The sequence below is a fragment of the Platichthys flesus genome, chromosome 5 (assembly GCF_949316205.1).
Source record: "Platichthys flesus chromosome 5, fPlaFle2.1, whole genome shotgun sequence".
Classification (NCBI taxonomy): domain Eukaryota; kingdom Metazoa; phylum Chordata; class Actinopteri; order Pleuronectiformes; family Pleuronectidae; genus Platichthys; species Platichthys flesus.
Genome location: NC_084949.1, coordinates 2,292,534 through 2,318,283, shown reverse-complemented (window position 1 = coordinate 2,318,283; position 25,750 = coordinate 2,292,534). Strand labels below are relative to the sequence as shown.

Sequence of the window (25,750 nt, the reverse complement as noted above, 5' to 3'; positions counted from 1 at the left end):
AGCCCATGGAGCTCCCCGTGTTTGCTGGTTGATAAGTCAGATCGCACACCTCGATTTTGTACTGATCTTCGCAAGGTAAACTCTGTCACAAAGCCTGATTGCTATCCTCTTCCCCGTCTAGATGATTGCATTGACAGAGTAGGGTCTGCAGCTTGTGTCACTAAGTTAGACCTCCTGAAAGGCTACTGGCAGGTCCCTCTTACTCAGAGAGCTCGTGAAATCTCTGCCTTTGTGACTCCAGATGACTTCTGTCAGTATACAGTTATGGCTTTTGGAATGCGAAATGCACCTGCCACATTCCAGCGGCTTGTTAACCTGGTGTTGAAAGGGGTTTCAGATTGTGAAGCATACCTTGATGACATAGTTATTTATAGCTCCACCTGGTCTCGGCACATAGCTCAGGTGGAGGAAGTATTTGGTAGGCTGGCTGCTGCCAATTTGACTGTGAACCTTGCCAAGTGTGAGTTTGGACAGGCCACTGTGACGTATCGAGGGAAGGTTGTTGGGCGGGGGGGTAGTCTGTCCTATCGGCGCTAAAGTAGAGGCCATTTGCTGTTTCGGTGTTCCTACTTCTCGGCGTGAGCTGAAACGGTTTCTTGGCATGGCCGGCTATTACAGAAGTTTTTGCAAGAACTTTGCTGCTGCGGCTGCCCCCTTGACTAGCTTACTTAGCCCAAAGGTCCATTTTGTGTGGACAGAGATGTGTCGGTTGGCATTTGAGAATCTGAAGGCCCTGTTGGTCAGTGCCCCAGTCCTGGCTGCCCCTGACTTTAACAGGCCATTTAAACTGGCTGTCGATGCTAGTGATGCTGGGGTTGGTGCTGCCCTACTTCAAGACGACTCGTCAGGGGTTGAGCATCCTGTTTGTTATTTTTCAAAGAAGTTTGTCATTCATCAGATGCATTATTCTACCATTGAGAAAGAGGCCTTGGCTCTTATCTCTGCTCTGGACCACTTCGATGTGTATGTCTCTTCCAGTCAGGTCCTGGTGGTCTACACCGACCATAACCCACTTGTGTTCATCGGCAGAATGAGGAACTCCAACCACCGGCTGATGCGATGGAGTCTGTTTCTGCAGGGCTTTAACCTGGAAATAAAGCACATCCGTGGAAGGGACAATGTGCTCGCAGATGCCCTTTCAAGGTCATAAGTGTCAGAAGCATATGTGATGTAACATTTCAATTTATTTTGGTGTTAATTTGTTGTGTGTAACTTGGCGGTTGCCTAGAGCAACCGTTTTAAGGGGGGGGGGGGGGGGGGGTGTTATGTGCAGATCTGCTCCTTGTTTTGCAGTGCTCCTGGAGCTCCTCCTTCAGCCCCTCCTTCTCCTCGTCACCTGGCACCTGCTGCTGCCTTAAAAGCCTGGGAGGCTTCACTCATGGCCCTCTCTTCAGGCAGGGCTGGATCCCATTCACCAGTCTGATTACCAAATTAACAATAAACCCAGTTTTCTTATAATTAATCCTTGTTTGTCTACTTTATGTTACTTCCGTCGAGCCGGGTTGTAACAAAGTCCCAAAGTGAAGAAATATAACAGCTCTTCCTTGTCAGCTGCTTGTGCACTAACAATGAGTGACAGCTTGATGTGCTGATGCTCGATGCTTTTACACATGGTGTAAGTTCCTGAGAAAATACCTTATATACAGTCTATAGGTAGTAAATTAAGACTGCATTCATCGATAACATACATTATTAAAACAAAATGTTTTGTTCAGTATCTAGTAGCCTTCTTAATGTTCTGTACTTTTACACATTGACAGTTGTTAGTGCTTCTCTACTGTTGTGCATCAATAGGCTACCAGACTTAATAAGGAACTGGATAAGGAACACTGCACTTTGTCTCTGTTTGTTCCCTCCCCCCCAACAATGAGATGAATTATCCGCCCCTGCTGCTGCTGAAGTCCTGTGACCTGCTACTGTGTTGAACCCTAAGGAATTGTGGTGTGTTAAATGACGTGTGAGAAGTGATGCTTTGACGTGGGAGGTATGAGGAACTACCTGCATACACCTATTTTTTACTGAAGTCAAAAAAAATAATGCGATTCAGAAAATAAAAATGTAATTATAAAATCACAGTAATACGCCTGTCTCTTATTTTTAGGTCTTTATACAGTCTGAGAAGAGACTTTGAATGTCTCCCATCCATTAATAGTTGTTTAGTAGTGAGATGATTGTACATCAGGTCCCATCTGAATAGTGATAAGAGGGGTTTCATTGTCCTCCAGTTGGATTTGTGGTTGAAAAAGGTCGCCTGGAGTAAAAGGTTGTGTCAGGTCACTTCCTTTACACACCTATGATACAATTCTGCACGTGCTTTATGTACATTCTATGGTTTTCACTATGGTTTTGACGCTTTATTCTGTTGGATCCCTGGATCATTGGAAACGTGTCACACATGCATTCCTTCTGAATGTCAAATGTTCCATTACAACAATGAGCCACAGCCCAAATAAGTGTAGGTTAGGCCAGCTACCGGGTGTGAGCTGAGGAACCAGACAGACCACGTCTCTCTGCACCCAGTAAACCTGTTCTCATATCCTCGATAGGCTGTCAGAAGCACAGGGACACAAGTCGGGTGTTTAAACTTGAAATGGGAAGTAATATACTGAGCATGTGATAGTGTGGAGGCACAGCGACCAGAGCAGAGCTATTCAACACGGCCTCAGGAGTGTGTGTGCGGGCTGGGCAAAGCGGAGCGTCAGAGCAGGGGCAGCTCCACCGGAGCCGTGTCAGCAGGAAGGTTAGCGGGGCAGGAGCACCCCTTCCAACGCGGGGACTAAGGAGTGCTCCCCCCGGCGGGCAGGAATACGACACATCAGGGTGAAGCCGCACCCTCTATCTGTCAGCGAGCAAGTGCCAACACCAGCAGCCTCTCACTGGTTAGCTGCCTTTACCTGGCTAGCTACCGTACCAGCCGGTTAGCCCTAGCTCGAAGCAGTAGCGGCTAACATAGCTTAGCTATCCACAGCTTGTCTCCGCGGGAAGACCTTCCAACATGAGGCTGAAAGTGGGATTCGTTTTACGGAGTTTGCTCTTCATTGGGACCTTTCTCGGTCTGGTGGTGCTCTGGTCGTCTCTATCGCCCAAACCCAGCGATGATAGCCCATTTGGAAAACGGGTGAGTCAACAGCAAACCAGGTCTCTTTAAGTGTCCAACAGAGGAAAGTGCGCATAGCGTCAAGTGCTACCACTGTTAGCATAACTCAAGCACAACGTGTTAAAAATACATTATCACATTAGCTGTGTGAAAGCAGCGTGTGGACGGAGACTGATTCTTGGTGGAAGGTGTCATCACTCATAAGATTACACGCACGAGATCCCGCTTTCATTCAGCTAGCCGTACGACGCTGGTTGTCATGGAGATTGGCCCCTGGCTGCTTTGATTTTTGTCATGAATAGACGCGCTTGGACCAGCAGTCACATTAGTACTAGTTCCGATAAGGGGTTGCAGATCAAAAGTAAGGGCTTCACTCCAGGATGCATGTCCGCATATGTCACCATGTCCGTGTCTTTGGTTCCTGAGGCGGAACTGAGTCGTTAGTTCAGAGTTGGCAGGAAATAGTTGAAATAGTAACATAATTTGCCAAGGGCCAAGGGGATGTCTTTACTTTTACTAAATATGTGATGCTTTTTCTGACTATCTGTCCCAGATCCAAAGAGATTAAGATAGATTAAGATTGCTTAAATTTGCATCCCCATCATAGAGGCAGAAGCAGCATAGACTGATGCAAGCGCAAGACCATAGACTGTAGCTCAAGACAGATATTTTGGGAATTAATAGACACATTAAATGCTCTTAATGATCTGATTTATTGCCTCTGTCAATATTGTGAACAACACATGAGTGATATCATTTTAAGAATTATGCTTCTTTGATACTTTCTAGAGCCTTCTTCAGAATTATTCCATGTCATTAGTGAGTCCTCCTCAAACAGATTTACAATATACCGCCACTTTGTATTGTTTGGGTGCTGGATGTTGTCTACAGAGCTTTTTATAAACAGGCTTTGCACAGTGAAGTTAGAAAACTTTGTGTTGCTTTTACCTGGTTTACCTGCAATGAAGATGTTATAGTCATGCTGTCTATTTCGTTCATACGCTCTTCACAACCACGTCCTCAACTTTGTATCTACATGCTTTGTTATTCAGTTTAATAAAGCATTACAGAAACATTAATTAACCCTAACCCTAACCCTAAGCATTACAAATTTTATGCTTTTACTTTGAAGTACTTCAGATATAGTGAAATAATAATAGTAGTAGTAATAATAATAATTAATGTATCAGAATAATCTGAAGCTGAATTTGACCTGTGGTTTGATGTAGTTTCAGACTGCTGCTGTAGTGGATGAATACATGTTAAACTCCACAGACTGAACATGCATGGCCTCACCCCCACTGACAGCTAGTGTTTATTAAATTCTTTATATTATTGAATGTAGCTTGTATCCCAAATTCAACACTGCACCTCCCTTGGTCACAAACAATGCTCATGCCAAATGTAAGGTTGATAAGATGAACAGTTCACAATTTATTGCGTGCCGCAGACAAACAGACAGACATATGTTTGTGAATTAGTAGACAGGGCTTCTAAGTATGCTGCTTCCAAGTGATGATGATGAAGAATAATTATTCTTTAAAACTTAAATGAGAGAAACTTTTTTGAGAACAGTGAAATTAGGGCTGCTATAACAATTACATTAGTTAACAACTAATTATCAGATACGTTACTTGATTATTTGATCATCTGAGAAATGCCGATTATGCAGATAGATATGTAAACGGTTGTCATGGTCCCTAATATGCCCTACTTTTAGGAATATTACAATGAACTCCAAATCATCTGCTAAATGGAATCATTGTAAACTATTTTCAGTCTTTCACTTAAATATTTGCAGCCACTCTAAATGTTGTGATCAGGTGATACATTATTTATCCTTGAATCATGAATGTATCCTCCTGTATTAACTCTCACTTAACAATGTTAAGGAGACAGCCTTAATATATAACTCTACTCACTTATTCAGACAGTCATTGAATTCGTTAATGATCCCTCTTTAAATTATGGAATCAGTCTTCTTTGAAATCTTGTCCATCTCTATATCTATTGACCACCAGTTACTGACATTACTTGTTTTATTGATATTCTGACTGAACACATTCAAGCATAACATTTAGGAAAAGTAACCCTGTTATTAAATAATTTAAATGCAAATTATTAAACATTATATTTATTTTCCCACTATTAGCACACTTACCGGGGTTTAAGACAAATTTATTTGCCATTCATTGCTTTGTTCCAACATGCTCAACCACTGTTAATATCTGATGTAATGTAAACATGCATATATGTAATACATACTGGCATCTGTCACATCCCTGAATGCAGGATGACAGTTTGCTGCATAAAGGAGAGCCAGCAGATCCTTTTAAACCTGTGGTGCCCTGGCCTCATGTGGAGGGGGTGGAAGTGGACCTCAATGCCATCAGAGTCAAACATGGTGAGTTTCCTTTGTAAACCTCTCATAACATCCCAAACATTCTATAGAAAAAGACTTGCGCAACTGCCATGAAATTGGCTCTGGTACATATTTACCAGCCTGGAGGGATTGCTAGATAGGTAGGCTGTTTAACTTCCATGTGTGTTTATCTTTGCTGCGGTTTAAGACTTAATACAGGTTTAACCATTGTTGTCTGGAGCAGAATCATGTGACCTAAACCCCACTGAGTGTGTTCAGAAGGAGCAGATAAAATGCACATGGGCCTAGAACGAACACTGTATCCTGTAGAAATGACCTAAATGTCAATCTTTTTCAACAATTTAAAATGACCTACTTTTATGTGTATACATTTTTGTGCTGCCCCCCGAAAGGATGATTTGAATCATTGACTGAGGTTCTCGCTCGGTCTTTGCTTTCATGCTGTTCTCCACTACCACAGGTCATCCTGTCCACTCAGTGGGGATGTCTGCGACAGGTACAGATAGCTATGCATCCAGCATGAGTAAAACATGCAGCTGTGGTCAGGCTCTGAGATGTCATCTTCTGCCCTCTACAATGAAGTGATGAATTTACAGCTAACCGTTAAATATGTTGTCAGTGCAGTCATCATGCCTTAGATTGGATGGATAACCTGGCTTGTTTACTATGTTATTTACATGGTAATATATATTTCCATATGAAATCAATGTCAGGAGTTATCATTAACATTAGGTGTTTTTTCAGTATGTCGTTCATCTCAGATCTGCTTTTTTAACCCAAACTGACTTTGAAACAATTATTCTTGTTCCTTTATATTAATTCTCATTCTGAATGAGGATTCAACTTCTTAGCCATCTGCTCACTCAGCTCAAACCATGCCTGTGTAACATTATCTCTGTCAGAATGTTCGGTTAAGAAAACTGCTTGTTGGATTTCCTGCTGTAAGGATGCAGTAATTGGCCACTTCTTTTAAACCAGTGGAAGCGCATCCCGGCAAACGTGGAACACTGGGTTCACTTTTACTTCAGAAAAAAATGTGCGACAATCTGCATCTATTGTTGTCCACCAAATGGTTGTTGTGCTGACATGTCAGCTATGTTTGTGTTTCCTTCATTCTTGTTCTAACAAACAACAGCCTGAGGGGACCACCCTCAAGGACATCTTAGTCTATCTTATGTTATTTTCTTTTACAGAAGAAAACATTTTCATGATTTTTTGTTGTTGGTATTTTCAGGTTCTGTTGCTTGGAAGTTCCACACCCCTGATATAAACAGTACATCTCACTGTGGACAATTAGCAATTTTTATACACCATATTTCTTGTTGTGATATTGTGTCATCAACCGAGTACTGGTTTTTGTATCTAGGAGGAGCTAATCAACCACCAAATGCTGACCAACAGCCCAACCAGAAGCAGGTGATCCAGCAGCAGTATGTGACATTCAAGCCCCATTCACATGCCTACACCGACCCTGTCCTACAGAAAGGTGTTCTGGGAAACTTGGAGCCAAAGGAACCAGAGCCTCAAGGGGTGTCCGATGGTCCTGGTGAGGGAGCTAAGCCATTAGTTCTGGGTCCAGAGTATAAAGACTCTGTCCAAGCTTCCATCAAAGAGTTTGGCTTCAACATGGTGGCTAGTGACATGATCTCACTGGACAGAACCATCAGTGATATACGCCATGAAGAGTGAGTGTTTCTATTCATACCTTCTTTACACATTGTACTGTTTGTTTTAACTGATAGCCCTACAGTAGGCATGTCTTTGATAATTGACCATCACACTTGGCAGGTGAATAATCCCTCCCCGGATAAAACAACTGAAGTACAGGCCAAGTTTCAAAAGTCTAATAACGTAAGAATAAATAAAAATTCCTGTGGACTGTCTCCTTGTTAAGTTTGAGTAAAGCAAAGTGAGTTGGGCTCGATATAAAATCAACTTGTCTCTCAAGTAAATAAAGGGAGAAGGCAGTAAGGAGTTACTTACACACCCTGCTGAACGACAACACTTACAGGTAGGGATGGATGAGCCGGTTCTTCACAATAACACATCATAAATACAACATTATTGGCCTCACTTCACCTCCGTGTCCCACTAAGTTTCTTCAGTAGCTCTTTCACAAGATGATCGCTCAGTTTTCAAACAAACCAATGTTGTTTTTTTTCCCTGCATGTTTTATTAATTTAAGACCCAGCAATAAAGAAAGAAACTGCACTCACACCCAGCTAAGACAGGAAACCACCAGAAAACCCAGGTCTTCAAGACCAGTGATGTTCATTAGATTGGTGTTACTTTAGATTTGTCCACAGACAAACAGCAGTGTTTGTTTAAAACAATTGAATGCTAAGAATCCACAAGTAAATGAAACATGAGTCTGGACTGTAATATACAGTGCTTGCAGTTATATAAATATTCATTATCATTGTACAAGATCAGATGTGTGTTTTAAGGGTGTGTCCATTTGCACCTTACAACATTGTGTGTGTGTTTGTCTATCTTTGCCCATGCGCACTTGAGTTCAAGTGCGTGTGAGAGACTGCCATTGTTCTGTTTCATCTTATGAAATCCTTCTGAGCTCTAAAAAAAAACAGTTCATTAGACTTTTCAGTAGGAAAAGGACACTCCCCTATCACTGCTGCTGATAGTGTTGGTGCTTTCTTTCTGTTACCCCTTTTTGTATTGATCTCAATTTGGATCATGTCTAAATATCTTTGGGTCTATTTGAGTTGGGTTTCATTTTTTGGAAATTAATTCACACATGTTGTATATAGGTAGGTTTTCCATTCTATTTCCAAGTCCATTTCACATTGGGTCCACGGCTTTGGACCTTTGAAGACCTTTACATCTCTGACTGTCACCAAAAAATTGAACAAAGATCACTATGTGCAGCCTCCTGATGTTTGCAATAATATCTTCTCCATTAGCTGCAACTCTAAAACCCAACTCATTCAGCCCTAAATAAAGCTTGAGAAAGAAGAGAGACGGTTCAAACTTGCCAGAACTATGACAGATCGATTGTCAATGTTGTTTATGGGAAAGAGAGAAAGGGCAGGCCCGCCGGCGGGCTGAGTGAAGTTACAGCACAAAATGGTTTGGGTTCATTATCTCACTATGGTGGGATCAATAAGACTTAGGTGGCTGTGATTTTTGGGAATCTTGGGAATCACTGGAGTAAACAATGTCATGTATATGATGTAATCAGCAGCCTTTTTTCTTTGTTCATTAAACAAAACAGAGGAGAAAGAGAGTGAGAATTTTAACAACTATAACTTAATTTCACAATAACATTCTTAGCTTCTTTGCAAATGCAGCCAATTATACCATTAGTCCAGGCAATTACACCAAGCAATGTGGCAAATATCTTATTCTTAAATTCATGCAACACAGCATGCATGCTTGAAGCAACACGCACCTGTGTGACCACAGACTTGTAAGAACATACAAATGTCAGAACAAACACCAAACTCACACAAATATTTTCAGCAACCTTCTCACATTAAAGAAGGAGCCATGTTGATTCTCTGATAATGTTAAAATGAACAAAGTAAAGATTAGAATAATATATGACTTAAATATATCAAAAGCTCACAAAAGTAACTTGAAAATATAGGTTGAGAACTTCTAATTTATACACATACAGATCTTTTCTAATTTTAGAAAAATCAAGAAATAGATTTTTCCCTGGCCCAAACCCTTCTAAGTTTCAATAAAATAAGCAGTTTTCTCAGACTGAAAAAACAGCAGTGCAAAGCATAATCTCCTTGGCTTTAATACCCTGAGCTCCCAAATAACATTAGGAAAACAGAAAGTCAACACATCTTCCGCAAACTAAAAACATATCTCTTCAAACTATACCTTGAAGAGATATGAAGACTTAGCCATTGCAAAAAAGACTAGACTACTGAACTGAAGGAATATTGGATTGATATGAAGCAGCAGCATTCCTAATAGGAACCTGTAACATTTCTGAAATTATCTAACTGATCTGTCCCTCCTCCCCAGGTGTAAATACTGGCATTATGATGACAGACTGCTAACCTCTAGTGTGGTGATCGTCTTCCATAATGAAGGCTGGTCTACACTGATGAGAACCATCCACAGTGTCATCAAGAGGACTCCCAGGAGATACCTGGCAGAGATAGTCATGATAGATGACTTCAGCAACAAAGGTGGGTTGCTTTCCTCAAATGAATGAGTAGAAAAATTTGCTAAACAATTGCACAAAAATAAGCTGTTTGTGCTTGCATGTAGTCCATCTGAAGGAGCGTTTGGAGGAGTACCTCAAGCAATGGAATGGTCTTGTCAAACTCTTCAGAAATGAGAAGAGAGAAGGACTGATCCAGGCCAGGAGTATAGGAGCAGAGAAGGCCAATAAAGGACAGGTATCATCTGCTCTTACTGCTCTACTACAGCTCCTGTTGTTGACCTATTGTGTGTAAATATTTATAATTGTTTATAAATAATTCTTATTATACAAAAGTCTACATACGGTTTGTAAGTTTGGTCCCTCAGCTTAAAGGTGTTCAACATCAGAGGCATGCAAGTGTAAGGCTCAATCCCATTCACTCCTTGGCCCTACCCCTTGTTCACATGTAGGGGTAGGTTGTAGCCAAGGTGAAGGGGTTTATAGGGGAGATTTTTTCCGACCCTTACTTCAAACCTCGGTATACCCAGAATGTCTTGCGAATCCCCGGCAAGCTGGGTGAGAGACCCACAAATGTAATATGTTCACCATTAATAAGGATTTAAACATTACAATAATGATTGTGATATCTAAGATTAATATCATTTTAAATTTATACTTTTTTCACAACAAACTTGAAGAAAAAAAAGATTGAGCAGGCTAGCGATCTTCTTTTTGCATGCTAATCCCCTATTTTCACAAAAGTCATGTCGCAAGGGGTGAAATTGGATTGGGCCTTAATGTGTGTTTGTTTTCTAGGTCCTGATCTACCTGGATGCTCATTGTGAGGTGGGAATCAACTGGTATGCTCCACTGGTTGCTCCCATTTCAAAAGACAGGTAGAACACATGCTCACACATGCACATGTACACACACGTTATCATAGCTGCCCATAAAAAGAATGGTCATCATCCAGCAGACATTGTTTACAGACTAGTTTATTACTTAATTGCAGTCAGATTATTACAGTATTATTTTCCTTTTCAGCACATCTCCTCATTTATACATTTGATACTTACTTTGTTGGAGTATGAAAAAATATAACCTGCAATTGGTACAATGCAGGCAGGCACTTCATCAGTCATGGTCTCCAGTTGTATATATGTATATCTATAATTTACCTTTATTCATTGTAAAGCTTAATCGAAGACACAATCATCACTATGTTTCTTACAGGTTTTACTGTCTGTCCAGATGCAGTGACACTTTTATAGCTTATTAGCTCTGAAACCTCTCATGTATCAGCCAGTTATGTGTTAAAGACAGTAAATCACATGATTTTAGTTTTCATGCATCACTGATGAGCCAGAACATTATGGCCACCCCATCTCATAGGTTTTGGTCCTTTGCGTGCTGCCAGAACACGTCCGCCCCAACAAGGCATGGACTCTGCAAGACCTCTGATGGTGACCTGTGGTATCTGGCTCAAAACATCAGCAGCCGATCCTTTTAGGGCTGAAAGTTGCTAGGTGGATCTGCCACAGACAATCTCACAACAATCCCATTTCACCCCTTGGCCCTACCACTTAAACCTTCCCCTTTGTTTTAAACCGGGCTACCCAGAATTCCTTGCAAATCACCGGCAAGCTGGGAGAGAAACCAACAAATGTAGTATTTACAGTCCATACAGCCCATATCATCTCTGATTTTCATCATGCAATCATTCAAGATAAGCTATGACTGCACGGAATTGATGTATGATAATTGCTGCACATTGGCGCCTGTTGGATTTCTGTCCGACTTGATCCCAACCTGCTCTGGCGGCATGCATCATGTAGCCAAGATAATTACAGCGCCTTGATCTCATGAGAGCCACAGCTGCTCTCTATGGACTATAAGTGAAGATACTTAAAATAACTGCCTTAAAGTGTAATTATCTGATATATTGCCTGCTCTCAAGAGGAATTTAAGAAAAACTAATGTTCTGGCTCATTGGTGTGCATAAGAAGGGTCGTTTTTAATATTACCAACACCACAGCATTGAGTACTGTATCATCCAATACTGGCTCCCTGTACACTTTATACAGGCTGTATATTGTATATGCATCTTAAAGCATCCTAATATAAGAGATGCACATTCCCTATATGTGAGCTACTCGGAGTGGAGTCATCATGTCTGAGGTACACATTAAGATTCCTTTTTCGGTCCCATACACACTACATGCAATGGGGGAAATTTGGCCTCTGCTTTTTGACGTGCGTGCGTGCGTGTGTGTGTGTGTGTTTGTGTGCGTGTGCGTAGGACAGTATGTACAGTGCCCCTGATAGACTATATAGATGGGAATGAGTACAGTATCGAGCCTCAGCAGGGGGGAGATGAGGACGGCCTGGCTAGAGGAGCATGGGATTGGAGCCTGCTCTGGAAGAGAGTCCCACTTAGCCAAAGAGAGAGGGACAATCGAAAGCATACCACCCAACCCTACCGGTACACAATCTTGAGCCAGCATTCTAACAGTCATCCCTGTTCTGTTTATGTCTCCATCTCCCATCCCTCCATCCCTACCGTCCTCTCCTCTGCTCTGTCTCACCCTTTCTTCGTCTCTTGACACCCCTCCCCATGTCTTTGTGTTTTGCTGGCACTGCTGTCTGTATTTGCTTGTTTTCTTTCCCTTCTTGTACACTTCCCCCCATGTATCTTGTATGAATGGCCCCATCCCCATCCCGTCAGAACGGTGTGCACTGTGCCTCTGGTCGACTCCATCCATGGGCAGAAGTTCACCATCGAGGCCCAGGGTGGCGGGGACAAGGATGGCTTTGCTAGAGGAGCCTGGGATTGGAGCATGCTCTGGAAGCGAGTTCCTCTGGGCGACAGAGAAAAACCACTCAGAAAAACTTTGACTGAGCCATATAGGTACAGAAAACAATGCCTCCTGACTAATGTGAGGAAAAGGGCTAGCAACAATGACTTTCAAACCTCTACTGCATCACTAACTTGTGAAAAAAGCTCATCCTACACCAACTCATGTCAGCACAACTGCCTAGATTAATCTCAGAAACAAAAAAACAATGACCAGGGCGTACATGTACCAATAGCTGATGTTTAATACAACAATTACTATATTAAATTTAGGACAACTATCCAACTAACCTATCTCCCCCCCATATGGGCTTTACCTTACATCTCTTCTGTTCATTGGCTGTTTGTCTTCTAATGTCTCTACTACTGGATATTAATTCGTATTTCCCTATGATGTGTTTTGGGCCGTGTCTCTTAATTTAATGTGATTTATTCTCATACATCATCTCTTAGTCTGATTCTATGATGGCTTTGGTGTAATTAAGTGCAATTTAGCAAATCCCTTCTGTTATGGACATTTTCTAGAAGCTGGTGAAAGGAGAACTCAGGCAGGAGCTGATGTCTTATGCAGGATAACACTAACAACACTAACAGAGTAACATGAACAATTGTCACCCCCAAGTCTGAAGATGTCTCCCGCGGCATCTGCATATATCTTCCTCTACTTGCGTCCCCCATTCTAGCAGCAAATCCATGTCCATATCCATATCCTATTGGATAGTTATATCCATATCCTATTGGATAGTTAAGCCTAAAGCATGCTTTCCTAGATCACATTGTGTCCTTACATCTTGCCACTGATAAAAAACGGAAAAGAGTTATCGAGTTAGTGAGAGTTAAAGTAGGTGCCTCTCTGTCTGGTGCATCTGAGTTAGAGATGAAAGTCCCTAAAAGTAGACACTACAATTAAGTGTTGCTTGGCCCATTATCTATAACCTTACCTTGGGTTCTGTTTGGAGAGAGAAGAGAGTTTGTGTGGATGGCCTAAACTTCCTCAACACCTTCCTCTTTTTGGGGGGTCCAACTTACATTTAGGTTAAAGCCCACTGGAATTACAGGGACTTTAAAGGGCTATGACTTGAGTAAAAAATGTATTCTAATCTAAAAGCTGTGGAAATTATGAGATCATGTTAGAACAGGTCTAAAGGGGAACTTCTGGTGTGAATTGGGTTCGAACTCTGGCACTATCAACCCCATCTTTCCCAAATCACTTTTTCATCAATCATCTTTTGCTGTCTTTTTTCCCCTTAACTGCTTTCCACTAATTTCTTATTTTGCATGGATCTCTGTCCGCCTGCTCTGTTTTTTTTTTCTGTGTTTTCTTATTTTCCTTCTTACTTATTCTTTTTAATAATACACTGACACTCCTTTAAGTAATGTTTGACAGAAAATAATAGATTTTCAGACCAAGCCAAATAAAGAAGATGCTGTGATCATTTAATACAGAACCTGGTAAACCAAGTAGCCTTGTAAGTGAACACGCTGATGCATGTAAATGAATATGTCTGTCTGTGGATGTGTGTGTCTCTCTATATACACATAGGTCTCCAGCTATGGCAGGGGGTCTCTTTGCTATAGAGAGAGATTTCTTCTTTGAGCTGGGTCTATATGATCCAGGACTGCAGATATGGGGAGGAGAGAATTTTGAAATATCATACAAGGTAACTAGCCCAGTTCAACCACAGAATTTCTACACACAGATCATTTCAAGTCTTCAGAGGAATGTTCTATGTTTATGAATATTTCTGTAGATCTGGCAGTGTGGCGGCCAGCTGCTCTTTGTACCGTGTTCTCGTGTCGGACATATCTACAGACTTCAGGGATGGGAAGGCAACCCTCCGCCTGCACACGTTGGATCCTCACCCACTCTGAAGGTAGAATTGCTTTGTTTAGATTTAAGAGTTAAACAATTTTTTTTTTTTTATATTCTGTTGCTTTTTCTTTTTATCACATATTTATAGCTGTGTTTAAGCATGGTCTCTCACGCTCACTCTCTCTAACTCTCAATTTCACACTTACCGCCCTATCAATAAAAAATGCCCGAAACCATCAGTGTCTCGTTTATTCATCTGCTGAGGAGTGTGCAGTTTTAGAACTAGTGCGTACTGGATCTAATCAGATGTTGTTGCATGTTGTCTGATCCTCCCAATACTTACTGTAAATTATAAAAGGACATCTGTGTGTTTGTGTGTGTGTGTACAGAACTATGTTCGTGTGGTGGAGGTATGGTGGGATGATTATAAGGACTACTTCTACGCCAGTCGTCCTGAAACTCTCACACTGGCCTACGGAGACATCAGTGAGCTTAAACGCTTCAGGTATAACATATATTACTACCAGATATACTTTTTCTGTATTTCGAATTGATAATCTTACTTAATTGTCCACATTATTTTATCCTACTTGATCACACACTTCTTCATCTCTAAATGTCTCACTTTACTCCCACTTAACCACTTAAAGGTCCCTGTACATCATGTACAGTTAGCTGCTTTCACAATTGCACTGCAACTCTGAACTTTTCCTGACATTACCCAGAGGAGCTGAATTTGTGTATGCAATGTCTAAATCAGTTGAACAGAGCATTAAAGCGATGAGTGGCTGTTGCTCAGAAGCAGAGGGTATGTGGTTCGATCCCTGGTTAACCCAGTCTGCGTGCCAAAGTGTCCTTGGGCCAGACATTGAACCCCAAACTGTCCCTGACAGCTGTGCCAGCATTGTGAGAATAATGTCGGATAGAAAAGGAGCTGTGAATATTGGCACTCTATGAATTTGACTTGTAATGTTGAGACATAAATAAGACTTGATGAGACCTTTTCTACCCCACATCACTCACACTTTGAGGTGAGAGGCGGTGGACTAGTGGCAGAAACTTGGACTATGGGCAGAAAAGGTCTCTGGTTCGACTCCACGGAGAAACAACAAAAAGACAAACCTGGATTGATCTGTCCAAAAGTCCAAGAGGATTCTCCCTACCCTGTCTAGTGCCCCTGAGCAAGGCACCTTACTCCCCCAACATCTGCTCCCCATGCGCCGTACATGGCTGCTCACTGCTCTGTGTGTCCTCCACCAGATGGGTTAAAAGCATGCATGAGTGTGCCTTTGCATGTCTGTGCATGTGTTTTGGATAAATAAATGTATCTAAATCTTAAACTTTGGCAAAGCGGTCAGGGGTAATTGTTGTTCAGTATCTCACCAAGGGACACTTTGAGACTGGGATCAAACCTCCTTCCTTTACTTTTAGAAGTTGTTGTGAAATAAATTGTTGTGTGTGGCTGAACCTTTGTTTTAGGGAGGAACATCGATGCAAGAGCTTCAAATGGTTCATGGAGGAAATAGCGTACGACATTCCATTGCACTACCCTCTACCTCCTAAAAATGTAGAATGGGGGGAGGTAAGTATACGCTGACACACGTATAGTTACTGTCTCTGTCATGGTTTTTAAATTAGATGGATTGTTTAATCATGTGTGTGTGTGTGTATAGATACGTGGTTTCGAGACAAGCTACTGTATTGACAGTATGGGACACACTAATGGAGGACATGTGGAAATAGGACCGTGCCACAGAATGGGGGGTAACCAGGTAATCAAACAATTAATGTAGTGTGTTGCTTTGTCAACTTTTGGTCAAGTTTTTCGACATGCAGTTTTTTAATTACATCATGCCATTTAGTATTTTAAACTGAAGTCAGTGATTATTTTTTGTGTGTGTGTCTTGTGTAGTTGTTCCGCATCAATGAAGCCAACCAGCTGATGCAATACGACCAGTGCCTGACCAGAGGAGAAGATAATTCTGCTGTCATTATCACACACTGTGAAAATAACCAGCACACTGAGTGGAAGCTCTTCAAGGTGAAACCACACACTGCTCACTTTTGAGGACATTTATTAGTCATAAATTGTCATAAATTGGACAAGTAGTCCACAATTGCCAGTTATTTGGTCTGAAACTTGACTTTGGAGGTAGCCTGTGACAGACATGCACGCATTCAAAAGATGAGAGCACAATGATTCGCTGTGGAAAATTAATAAGAGCATTGTTTCTCTCCTTAACTTTCCAGGACCTCCATCGGTTCACTCATGTACCAACAGGTAAATATCTAAACTAATTATAATTTTTACAAAGAAAATGTTTTCATGTGTTGTTCATATTCAACATTTTGACTGTGGAAGGAGGTTTAAGCTGTTAATGCTATAGTACTATTGCCCTTAAGATTGCACTGTTGGAAGAGAAAAAACCTAACGTGTGATCAGCTATTTGTAAGCGATGCCGATTGTGATGTACTGCTTTGCTCACATTACACATATTTTTGTGCCACAACTACCAAATATGTCTCCTGCTTGTCGTCTTTGGGTAACCACACTATATATATATATATAGTGTAAACAGACACACACAATTCTCTGGGACCAATTCACTTTTTGACTCACTCTTAATGGTGAGACTACACCCCCTCCTGTAGAAAAAAATGCATGGCACAATTTCAGTATACTTTCTCATTCAGTCTGTCGGCTGTTTGTTATTCAATGCGAGAGCAATCCATGATGGTAATTATTACTTAGGTGCTGACCAATGGTAGTAGGCTACTTTTCAAAATGCATTGTGGGATACATCAGAAATTTACGAACTCACTATATAGTAGTGAGTAATTTTGGTGACAGCCTATGTAAATGATTTTAGAAAAAGATCAATAAACAGTCAATGCAGGGACACAGGATTAATCCTCTGAACATGTATTTTTCATTTTATGGGACACATTGCGTTGTGTATGCGTTTTCACCTTTGATGTCATGTGATCGGGTTTGATCACACAAAATGCATTTTAACCCAGGTGTAACTGCTTCAAACTTCAGTAGTTATAAATGCCGTATTTGACAAGTAACTGTTGGGTAAAACTTAAACAAGCATCGGAGCTCCACACATTAAATGTTCCTATCTGAGGTCACCTTAATAGACCCCCCCCCCCCCCCACTGGATACAGGAACCCACATGAATCAAATATACCTCTTGTTGCTGTGGTCTCCTAGTAATATTCATCTGTATTTTCCTAACAGGGAGGTGTCTCGACCGCTCCGACTTGCTCCACAAAGTGTTCATATCGGAGTGTGACAACAATAAAACCACTCAGAAATGGGAAATTAACAATATAGTGGCCGTATGAGGACTACACAACCTAACCTACACACAGGGGACTATTGGGAGCTTGGAGAGGCCTGTATGAGGACCCCCCCCCCCCCACACACACACAAATTAACCCATGTCAAGAAAAACGTTCATATTATATGTTTACAGTCTACTGTTTACAGTTTACTGTCCTTCTGAAGAAAAGAGGATTCCTTTTATGAGCCAGTCATTGTCAGCATACTGACACCATGATGGAGTCAAAGTGGTCAGAGTTAGAGATACTGAGTATCCACAATTAACTGCTTCAGCCCGAAACCACTGGCACCAGCCAAGTCCTGCCTCCATCTTACTTTAGTCCTTGTATTAAACTCTTACACAGACACACACACACAGACACTCCTGGTGTCAGATGAAGTGGTTAATGTGGAGGCTAAAGCTCCTGGTCCTCAGAAAGACCAACACTGAACTAGAAACATGGTGGCCCCATCTCTGTCTGTTCTCTTGGGCTCTCAGGTCTTTTCTAAACCACTACATTAATTATATGAAGTGACTCACATTACTTCCAACTATTCAACAGTCATGCTTTAATTAGACTTTTTCAATCAACTAAACTAATTAGCTCACTTACCAAAGATGGTAACATCATCAGTGTGTTTTTAACAGGTGTTTGTACATAACACAAGCTGCTGTCTGCAGGTCAGGTTCAGGTGAGCTTTAGGCTCCAAAAGTATTTATTGGAAATATCAAAGATGATTTGGGTGAGTGAATTGGAACCAGCAGCCAGGTCTATAGTTTGGAAAGTTTATCATTTGAATTTTGAATGTGTTGATGACATGTGGATGTTTTAATAACATAAGCTGCTGGTTTTTTTTTTTATATGAACAATCAACATGTGAAATGACCAACAGGTCTGTTTAGTCAGGTGCTTCTTGTAGTGGAACTACATCAGCAGAGAGCAGTTGGGGAGGAAGTTCTTACTTAACACACATGGAATCAAACTTCCCGCCTATACTGAACAGCTCCTGTAGCTGTAGGCGCCATTCATATCTGGCATCAACATGCGTGTCCAATAATCTGATCACAAGTGAACCGCTCTGACCCCCACCATTAGAATGTGTCTTTACATGTGATCACTTGTGATTGGATCTCACTTCCCCGCAAATAAGCATGTACATCATTTGTGTTCACAAAAACATAATGTGTCGTTAGCAGCAATGAAATACCAATGTCTTGTCGACATTAAGAAAATAATAAATCAAAACAGTGCAGCCTGAGTCTATTCCTCTGGTGTGTTCCAGACAAATCAAGTCATCCACGATATTTGATACAGTTGCAATGTAATCTCTAAGGGTGTTTTTTTACCAGTCATGGACAAAGACAGTTTTACATGATTACAATTACGACTGGTATCTGTTAGAGAATGAGTATCCACTGGTGCAGAATACGTCAACTAAGTAGGTGGTCCTTCAATGTCATCCAGGCCACATTCACACTGATAAAAGAATGTGGCCACACATGTCTCAGAGCATCTCTGAACGTGGTCCGAGTGAGCGGATCTCAAATTTGTTGTCAATTCATCTTGAGTGTGTTCAAATCTGATCTTAGAGCTGTCCACTTGTGATCAAGCCACTTGGATGGTCATGCAGATGTGACCAGGGTCTCTTACACACCTGTGTACTCCCCAATGTACGAGAGACATTCTTGGCTGCCCTTGTCAAAGAACGACTTCTAGCTTGAAGCTATACAGAAATCTGACAGGCTGAGTTTAGTTAACGAATAAGCATAATGATTTAGCACATGGTATCAACACTGACCACGACAAAAGTAAAATTCCTAAGTTGAAAACAAAGTGATGCTAATGTCCACCTACATACAGCTTCACCTGAAGCTCCCTTCTTCTTGTGCCATGTCTGAACCAGCAGTGCTCCATTCCTCAGAGAAAATGATTTCTGATGCACCCTGAGTCAAAGAAACTCATACACTGTATTTGTAGAGTAAAACTTGATTGGTTGTCATTTACTTTTGTTGATTTCTATTGGCTTAAATGACTTTACGGACACTTAGATGGTTTAGAAGAGAGCGCAGTGATCGGACTGACTGAGGACTCAGGACCTTCCTGCCTTACTGACAGTCATGAGTTATTCAGTAGCTGACCCATTGACTGTGACTTGATAACTGCCTGTCTAAAAATGAAAAAAACATAAAAAAAATGGTAAAAGCAGAGGTGATTGTTTGGCGAATGAAGTAATCGAGAAATGCACAACTTATGGGTGGGATAGAGCAAAATGAAAAAATGTGACTGCTTTCTTTGTTTGTTTTGCTTTTGAAAGGGAAGAGGGTTTGGGGTACGGATGATCATGTATGCAATGTTTTGTACAATGTATATAGATTTCTTTCTAAAGACGATCATGATGCATTTTGTGAAGGGCCTTGAATGATCTTGTAAATATCTAATTTATAGCAGAGATTTAATAATATGGGCTAAACAGTGGGTGATGGAGGAAATAAAAGCGCTGATTTGTACTACAACCACTGCCTTCTGTTTTTTGTTGTTGTAGTTTCAGGGAAACAAGTGCCCCTTTTTAGATCGTGCTTGAGTTGGGTTATGTTGGACCCAGGAAGATGTAAAACTATAACTAAAATTCCAAAACTTTATTAGGTAGCTAAACCCTTGTATTATAAAGTAGTGCTCGTAATCTTGTTTTGTTTTGGTTTTTTTATTATTATTCCTTGGCCCTGTTCTTTGTAGGATTCTTACACAGTTCAAATTGTTATATATATGTAGAATTTCTCAACCTCCACTGTTAAGTGATTTAGATAAACTGATTTTGACTGTTAAAAGAAACAGAATGGACAGCAGTGAACTTTAGATTAAATATAAAATGTGTCTTATGAACGCAAAAATTTTCGATGAATTACTGCTGAACTAGTGCAACCCTTTTGGGCAGTTTCTATAATTTGTATAATGTTGTATGTCAGAAACACCTTTCAGCCCGCAACTGCCACAACAGAGGATCTATAGTTGGGATTTCTACAAAGGTATTTCAATGCGTATTTGCCTACTTCTTCTTCCGGCTTGGATTTATTGTTAGTTGAGACAGTGTCTGTTATTCGAATTTTGACTTTGTCCTCCAAATACAATCTGATTGTTTTTTTAATTATTAATTAAATGCTGAATATTTCTCTAACTGAGTTGGACAGAAAAAATACATAAAACGGACAGAATGGTTTCGGTACTGCGGGGGGCCGCTCTGCCATTGGATTTCCTACGTTTACATCATCCGCTCTGTGATTGGTTGACGTGACCATCGTGCTTGGTTTACTACAGTAAAAACATGAGAACGCGGAAGTTGAACTGAGTTGTTGTGACGTATTAAGGCAGACAGAGAAGTGTCTCAGTGTTCGAGGAGAAGTAAAGCCTCACAGCGGGGAGATGGAGCGCCTCACTGCGGCTTTCTTACATCTGATGATCCTGGGACTCGTTCAAAGCTGGAATGACGGTACGTTCCTCGTCTCCTCTGCTTCAGTGGTACAGCAGCTGCCATGTTTAGGAAAAGTTACCAATGGATACGTCTACACTACAGACCTCACATCTGAATCAGCAAACAGTTCCGTGTCTAGTGTCGTTTAATTCAATTTTGTTAACTGACCGGCTGTATGTTAAGGATGTAAAGGTTTAATCATCGGTTATTAACCGTCTACTTTATTAATGCTTAATACGTTATCTGCAAATGCTCACTGATCAGTTCTCGGGCGTTAGTAAGAACTTCCGGGCTGCAAGGGTTGTCTCGTAACACTACAGTGCTATTTATGTAAATAACGTTTACATAAATACATTTCCTCTTTCGTAACCTGAACATCGGATTAAACCAGTCAAACTATGTAGTTATTTAAAAACATATATATATATATCGTAGCTAAAGGTTTTTATTCTGGGAGAGTTTTTATATCTATATTTATTTCTCCATAAGTAGGAAAACAGCGTCAGCAGCCATAAAGAGGCTGTGAATGATACATAAACAAGCCCCTCTGTAAAAAAACTAATTACATAAGACTGTACACTACAATGTTTTAGATAATGTACAGTATGTAACAAAAATAATGATAAAACTACTTGAACAAACAGCCTTTATAATGATATGAAATCAAAAGATACAAAAGACAAAGTAAAACCCCATTTGTCTGAAATAAAGAATGTCATTGAAGCAGAAGAGTCCAAAATGAAAAAATGGACCAGTACAAAAGGGCTGCATTAAGTCTTTACCAGAATCCATGTAAGTGTTATTACTTTGCATGTTTTCTCCTCACTGCAGGAAGCGTGCTGCTGCGGGACGTTCAGGTGTTGACTCTGTACAAGGATCGCTACACTAGAGCACAGCGCTCCAAGCCCATCCCTCAGCTCCAGTGTGTCGGCGGCTCAGCAGGATGCCAGGCCTTCGTCCCGGAGGTGGTCCAGTGTCAGAACAAAGGCTGGGATGGAGTGGATGTCCAGGTGAGGACAGAGTGTAACATTTGCTCTGAGCAGGGCTGCAGCTGTTGATGGTGGCTAATCTTATCGAACCAACTGTCTAAAACCCAAACATCTTCATAGAAGTATCACAGAAGAGGAAGAAAAATCACAACCTGGGGTCTTTCTCTTTAATCAAGTATTATAATAGGGGACTTTCGATTTTCTGATTATCAATGAATGATTTTGGCCGTAGTACCACTGGTTATATTATTGGTCATGAAGCTTTCCAGTTTGTCAATCTTTGGTGACATTTCACCAAAGTTGTAGGTACGTAAAGCTAATGCAGAAGATCTCCCATCCATCACCAAACAAACCTGGGCTTTGCTTCCCATTAGCATTACCTTCAATGCTGCCCAACCAGAGCTCAAGTTCTAACCCAGGCAATTCTATAGACCTCCGTGTACTGATGTTGGTGTATGCATCAATCTATAAGTAGCAACTGTCAGCGGAGACATTACACAGATATGTTTGAGCTTACTTAGACGCAGGGTCTCTGTTATCCAAAGATTATTTGATGCTGTAAAAAATCCTGGTGACCACTCTTTAATGTTTATGTTAAATGTTACTGTTAAACACTTGGGTTTTAATCAGCAGGGCTGCATATTAAAGCCTGGGCGCTGAACAAAATTTACTTCAAGTGGATGCAGCAAATAAACATCAGGCGCACCAGTGTGACCGGAGAGAACAGATGTGATTTTAACCCCTGCTGCCTTCCACAGTGGGAGTGTAAGACTGATATGGAACACGCATACCGGTTTGGTCGCATCGAGGTGAGCTGTGAGGGCTACAACCACCCTGCTGATGACTACATACTGAAGGGCTCCTGTGGGCTGGAGTACTCACTGGAGCTTACTGAGGAGGGCAGAAGGAAGACTCAAGGCAGCCGGGGCTCTAACAGTGGATTCAATGCTGGAGGTGTGAAGATGGAGATTTTAGATTGACAGAGTCTCATTTTCACGCACAGAAATAATTAGTCTTTCTTATTTCTATTTTTTTGTGTCAGGTCTCGGGGGCTTTGCCTCCAGTTTCTTCAGTGGCTTCTCAGGACACAAGCAGCAGCCTCAGCAGCACAGCCATCAGAGCTCACACAGCGAGGACTCCGGAGGCTTGCTGGTGGTTGTTGTGCTTCTGCTCTTAGCTTACGGCGTCTACAAGTTGTTCCTCAGTGGGAACACAGCACAGGGGGGGCAGGAAGGAGGGCCGACTGGTTACCCCAGAGACAATCAGTATGGCTCCACTGCAGGACCACCACCCCCAGGATTTAAGCCTGACTTCACAGGTACTGCACGCAGAGGGATGTAATGTGAACAGAGCATTAGTTTGATAGTTAGTTTGGGGAGGAAATGATTGACATGTTATTTTGTTTTGTACAAACAGCTGAATTCATGTCCAGTTTGAAATGAGATTAGAGCTACTTTGCTGAAATCTAGAATCTGTCCTTTCTGTTCAGGCAATACTGGGGCCAACCCAGGATACGGTTTTCATAGTGACTACACTCAGAGACAGCAGTTCCCAGGTGGCCGAGCTGCTACCGGCACAGGTGGAGGTTTCTGGACTGGAATGGGGACAGGAGGGGTCCTGGGATATCTCTTTGGTCGTCAGAGGTTGGTAATGAGATGGAGAGAGAGCTGAGAGAAGATATTTTCTCTTCCACTTCACTCACAGCCTTATTTTTTTGTGTTTATGTTTGTTTTACAGAAATCAGCCGAGCAACTACTCCAGTTACACTGACAGCAGACATCCTTCCACACACTCGGCTTCCTCTGGGACACGCACTGCTTCAGGTCTGTTTGCATGTCAAGTAACACACCAAAAATGCAAATGTAGTAAAAAGGAAAAACTGAAATACCACACGAACAGAAGAAGTCAAACCCTTTGCTGTAACACTTGAGGTTCAGCTCAGGCTCCTCCCCTTTATCTTGATGATCTCTGAGATGTTTTTACATCGTCTCCAACTCTGGTTAAATCTTTTGATTGGAAGTGATTCTGAAATACAAACACAACCTGTCTGTATAAGTCCTCACAGCTGACAATGTACATCATATCAAAAACCATGACGCGAGATGGAAGAATCTGTCTGAAGAGCTCAGTCACAGGATTGTGTCGAGGTTCACATCTGGAGATGGCTACAGAACAATTCAGCTACATTGAAAGTTCCTCTAGGAGCCACAGTTTTCTCCATATTTCTTAAAGGAAGAGGTTTGGAACAACCTGGATTTTTCTTCGAACTGACAAACTAAGCAATCTGTAAGAAGGGCCGTTGTTACAGAGGTGCCTAAGAAGCCATTAATCGCTGTCAGTCAAGTGGCTGAGTTCCAGAGATTGTTTGTGGAGAAGAAAAAACTTCCAGAAGAACAACATATTCTAAACGTCTTGTCTGATTTCCTTTAAACATGACACTTAGAATTGAGTTTAATCTGTGTCTCATCAGACCAGAATCTAGTTTCTCAGTCTGAGGGTCCTTCAGGTGCCATGAACTCCAGATCAGTCATGGTTGTATTTTATCTGCTTTTAAGATACTTTTTTGCAAAACACAGCACTTAAGTAAAGGCTTGTTTGTTAAAGGCCCAGCAGAAAGCAAAGTATTTGTACGATTTATATTTTTAATCTTTTGAAGACCCACAATAGGCTGGAAAAACATAGTTGTCACAAACAAAAAAGTAGGAGGCCCCGTAATGGCTCCTCTTTTTCATACTGATCCTGAACTTTTTAAAGTTTTGTGTCTATCATGTGTTAGAAACGTAATCGAAATGCTCGCTGTGAATTTTCCACACAATATACTGCTATATTCTCACATGGGCTCACCCCGATATTCCCTGGAGGTTTTACCAGGGGGTTGGTAGGAAAAACATTAGAGATTGCAATTATGGGACAAGGCCTCCATATATTTCCTCATTGTCTCAGCTGTTCTATAGCATCTACATAGTTGCTGTAAATCAACCTGACTGACTAACATCTTTGATTCTTTGTCAGGCTTCGGAGGAACCAAGAGAAGATAGAAGCTGTGGAAGTGAACCGATTCTCTACAGTGAATGGCAGATCTCTCTGTGATTTAAGTGATTTAGTTTATATATCTTATTTTGGAAACTTGTGTTGAGGAAATGATGTGATATTTTAGTAATAAATAATTGCTTGGATCCTGTTATTATTTTATTTTAACAGTTCAAACTCACTGTAGGTTCGTTGGCCTTTAACACTTGTTATCATCATTAATTATTAATCCAACTCCAATTTAAAGGTCCAGTGTGTACTATTTAGGTGAAAGGGATTTATCGGCAGAAATTGGATTAAAGATTATCCTACTGATGTTTTCACTGTTAGGTATCATCTAAATTGTATGAATTTTTTACCCTATAATGAGCCATTTATATTTAACTACTTTATATTTACATCAGGGTGGTCCTCTGTACCGACATGTTTTCTACAGTTGTCCAAATTGGACAAACTAAACACCTTTGGAGTTTTTATGACAACTGAAGGCTACACCAGATTCTCCTTCATGTTTTTTAGGGGGGAAGGTGACGGGTATTCAGCTCCATTATATAAGTTCACCACTAGTTGTCACTAAATTCTACAGACTGAACCTTAAACAGAGAGTGGTTGGTCGAGAGCTGCCACTTGTTCCACCAGGGTCTTATGTTATGCCTCCTTCCACC

The 25,750-nt window shown here is 41.2% G+C and overlaps 2 protein-coding genes across 3 annotated transcripts; both read left to right on the top strand.

Annotated features, from left to right (window-relative positions):
• The first annotated feature begins 2,573 nt into the window (after window positions 1-2,573).
• Window positions 2,574-20,113, top strand: galnt7 (UDP-N-acetyl-alpha-D-galactosamine: polypeptide N-acetylgalactosaminyltransferase 7). 2 transcript variants are annotated; one of them, XM_062387730.1, is made up of 15 exons: window positions 2,574-3,118; window positions 5,390-5,501; window positions 6,847-7,165; window positions 9,480-9,646; window positions 9,729-9,859; window positions 10,420-10,499; window positions 11,903-12,085; window positions 14,001-14,118; window positions 14,209-14,331; window positions 14,660-14,775; window positions 15,750-15,852; window positions 15,944-16,042; window positions 16,183-16,311; window positions 16,521-16,551; window positions 17,515-20,113. In XM_062387730.1, exons 1-15 carry the CDS (start codon window positions 2,996-2,998, stop codon window positions 17,619-17,621), a joined length of 1,941 nt encoding a protein of 646 aa, XP_062243714.1. In that variant the 5' UTR covers window positions 2,574-2,995; the 3' UTR covers window positions 17,622-20,113. The 2 variants fall into 2 exon arrangements, with proteins under 2 accessions (XP_062243714.1, XP_062243713.1); XM_062387729.1 differs by lacking the exon at window positions 11,903-12,085 and adding an exon at window positions 12,329-12,511 and having other exon boundaries at window positions 2,578-3,118.
• Window positions 20,114-20,922: 809 nt separating this feature from the next.
• On the top strand, window positions 20,923-25,231 carry saraf (store-operated calcium entry-associated regulatory factor). The gene is made up of 7 exons (XM_062387808.1): window positions 20,923-21,084; window positions 21,898-22,076; window positions 22,814-23,009; window positions 23,098-23,373; window positions 23,545-23,698; window positions 23,793-23,878; window positions 25,068-25,231. Exons 1-7 carry the CDS (start codon window positions 21,018-21,020, stop codon window positions 25,091-25,093), a joined length of 984 nt encoding a protein of 327 aa, XP_062243792.1. The 5' UTR covers window positions 20,923-21,017; the 3' UTR covers window positions 25,094-25,231.
• The last annotated feature ends 519 nt before the right edge of the window (window positions 25,232-25,750 follow it).

What these genes read in the sequence shown, in the direction of transcription:
- galnt7 (XM_062387730.1), top strand. Translation starts at nt 2,996, where the DNA reads ATGAGGCTGAAAGTGGGATTCGTTTTACGGAGTTTGCTCTTCATTGGG. An exon ending in ACAGAATGGGGGGTAACCAG is followed by an intron (nt 16,043 to 16,182) that starts GTAATCAAACAA and finishes TGTCTTGTGTAG; the next exon opens with TTGTTCCGCATCAATGAAGC. An exon ending in GTTCACTCATGTACCAACAG is followed by an intron (nt 16,552 to 17,514) that starts GTAAATATCTAA and finishes TTTTCCTAACAG; the next exon opens with GGAGGTGTCTCGACCGCTCC.
- saraf (XM_062387808.1), top strand. Translation starts at nt 21,018, where the DNA reads ATGGAGCGCCTCACTGCGGCTTTCTTACATCTGATGATCCTGGGACTC. An exon ending in GGGATGGAGTGGATGTCCAG is followed by an intron (nt 22,077 to 22,813) that starts GTGAGGACAGAG and finishes TGCCTTCCACAG; the next exon opens with TGGGAGTGTAAGACTGATAT. An exon ending in TATCTCTTTGGTCGTCAGAG is followed by an intron (nt 23,699 to 23,792) that starts GTTGGTAATGAG and finishes TTTGTTTTACAG; the next exon opens with AAATCAGCCGAGCAACTACT.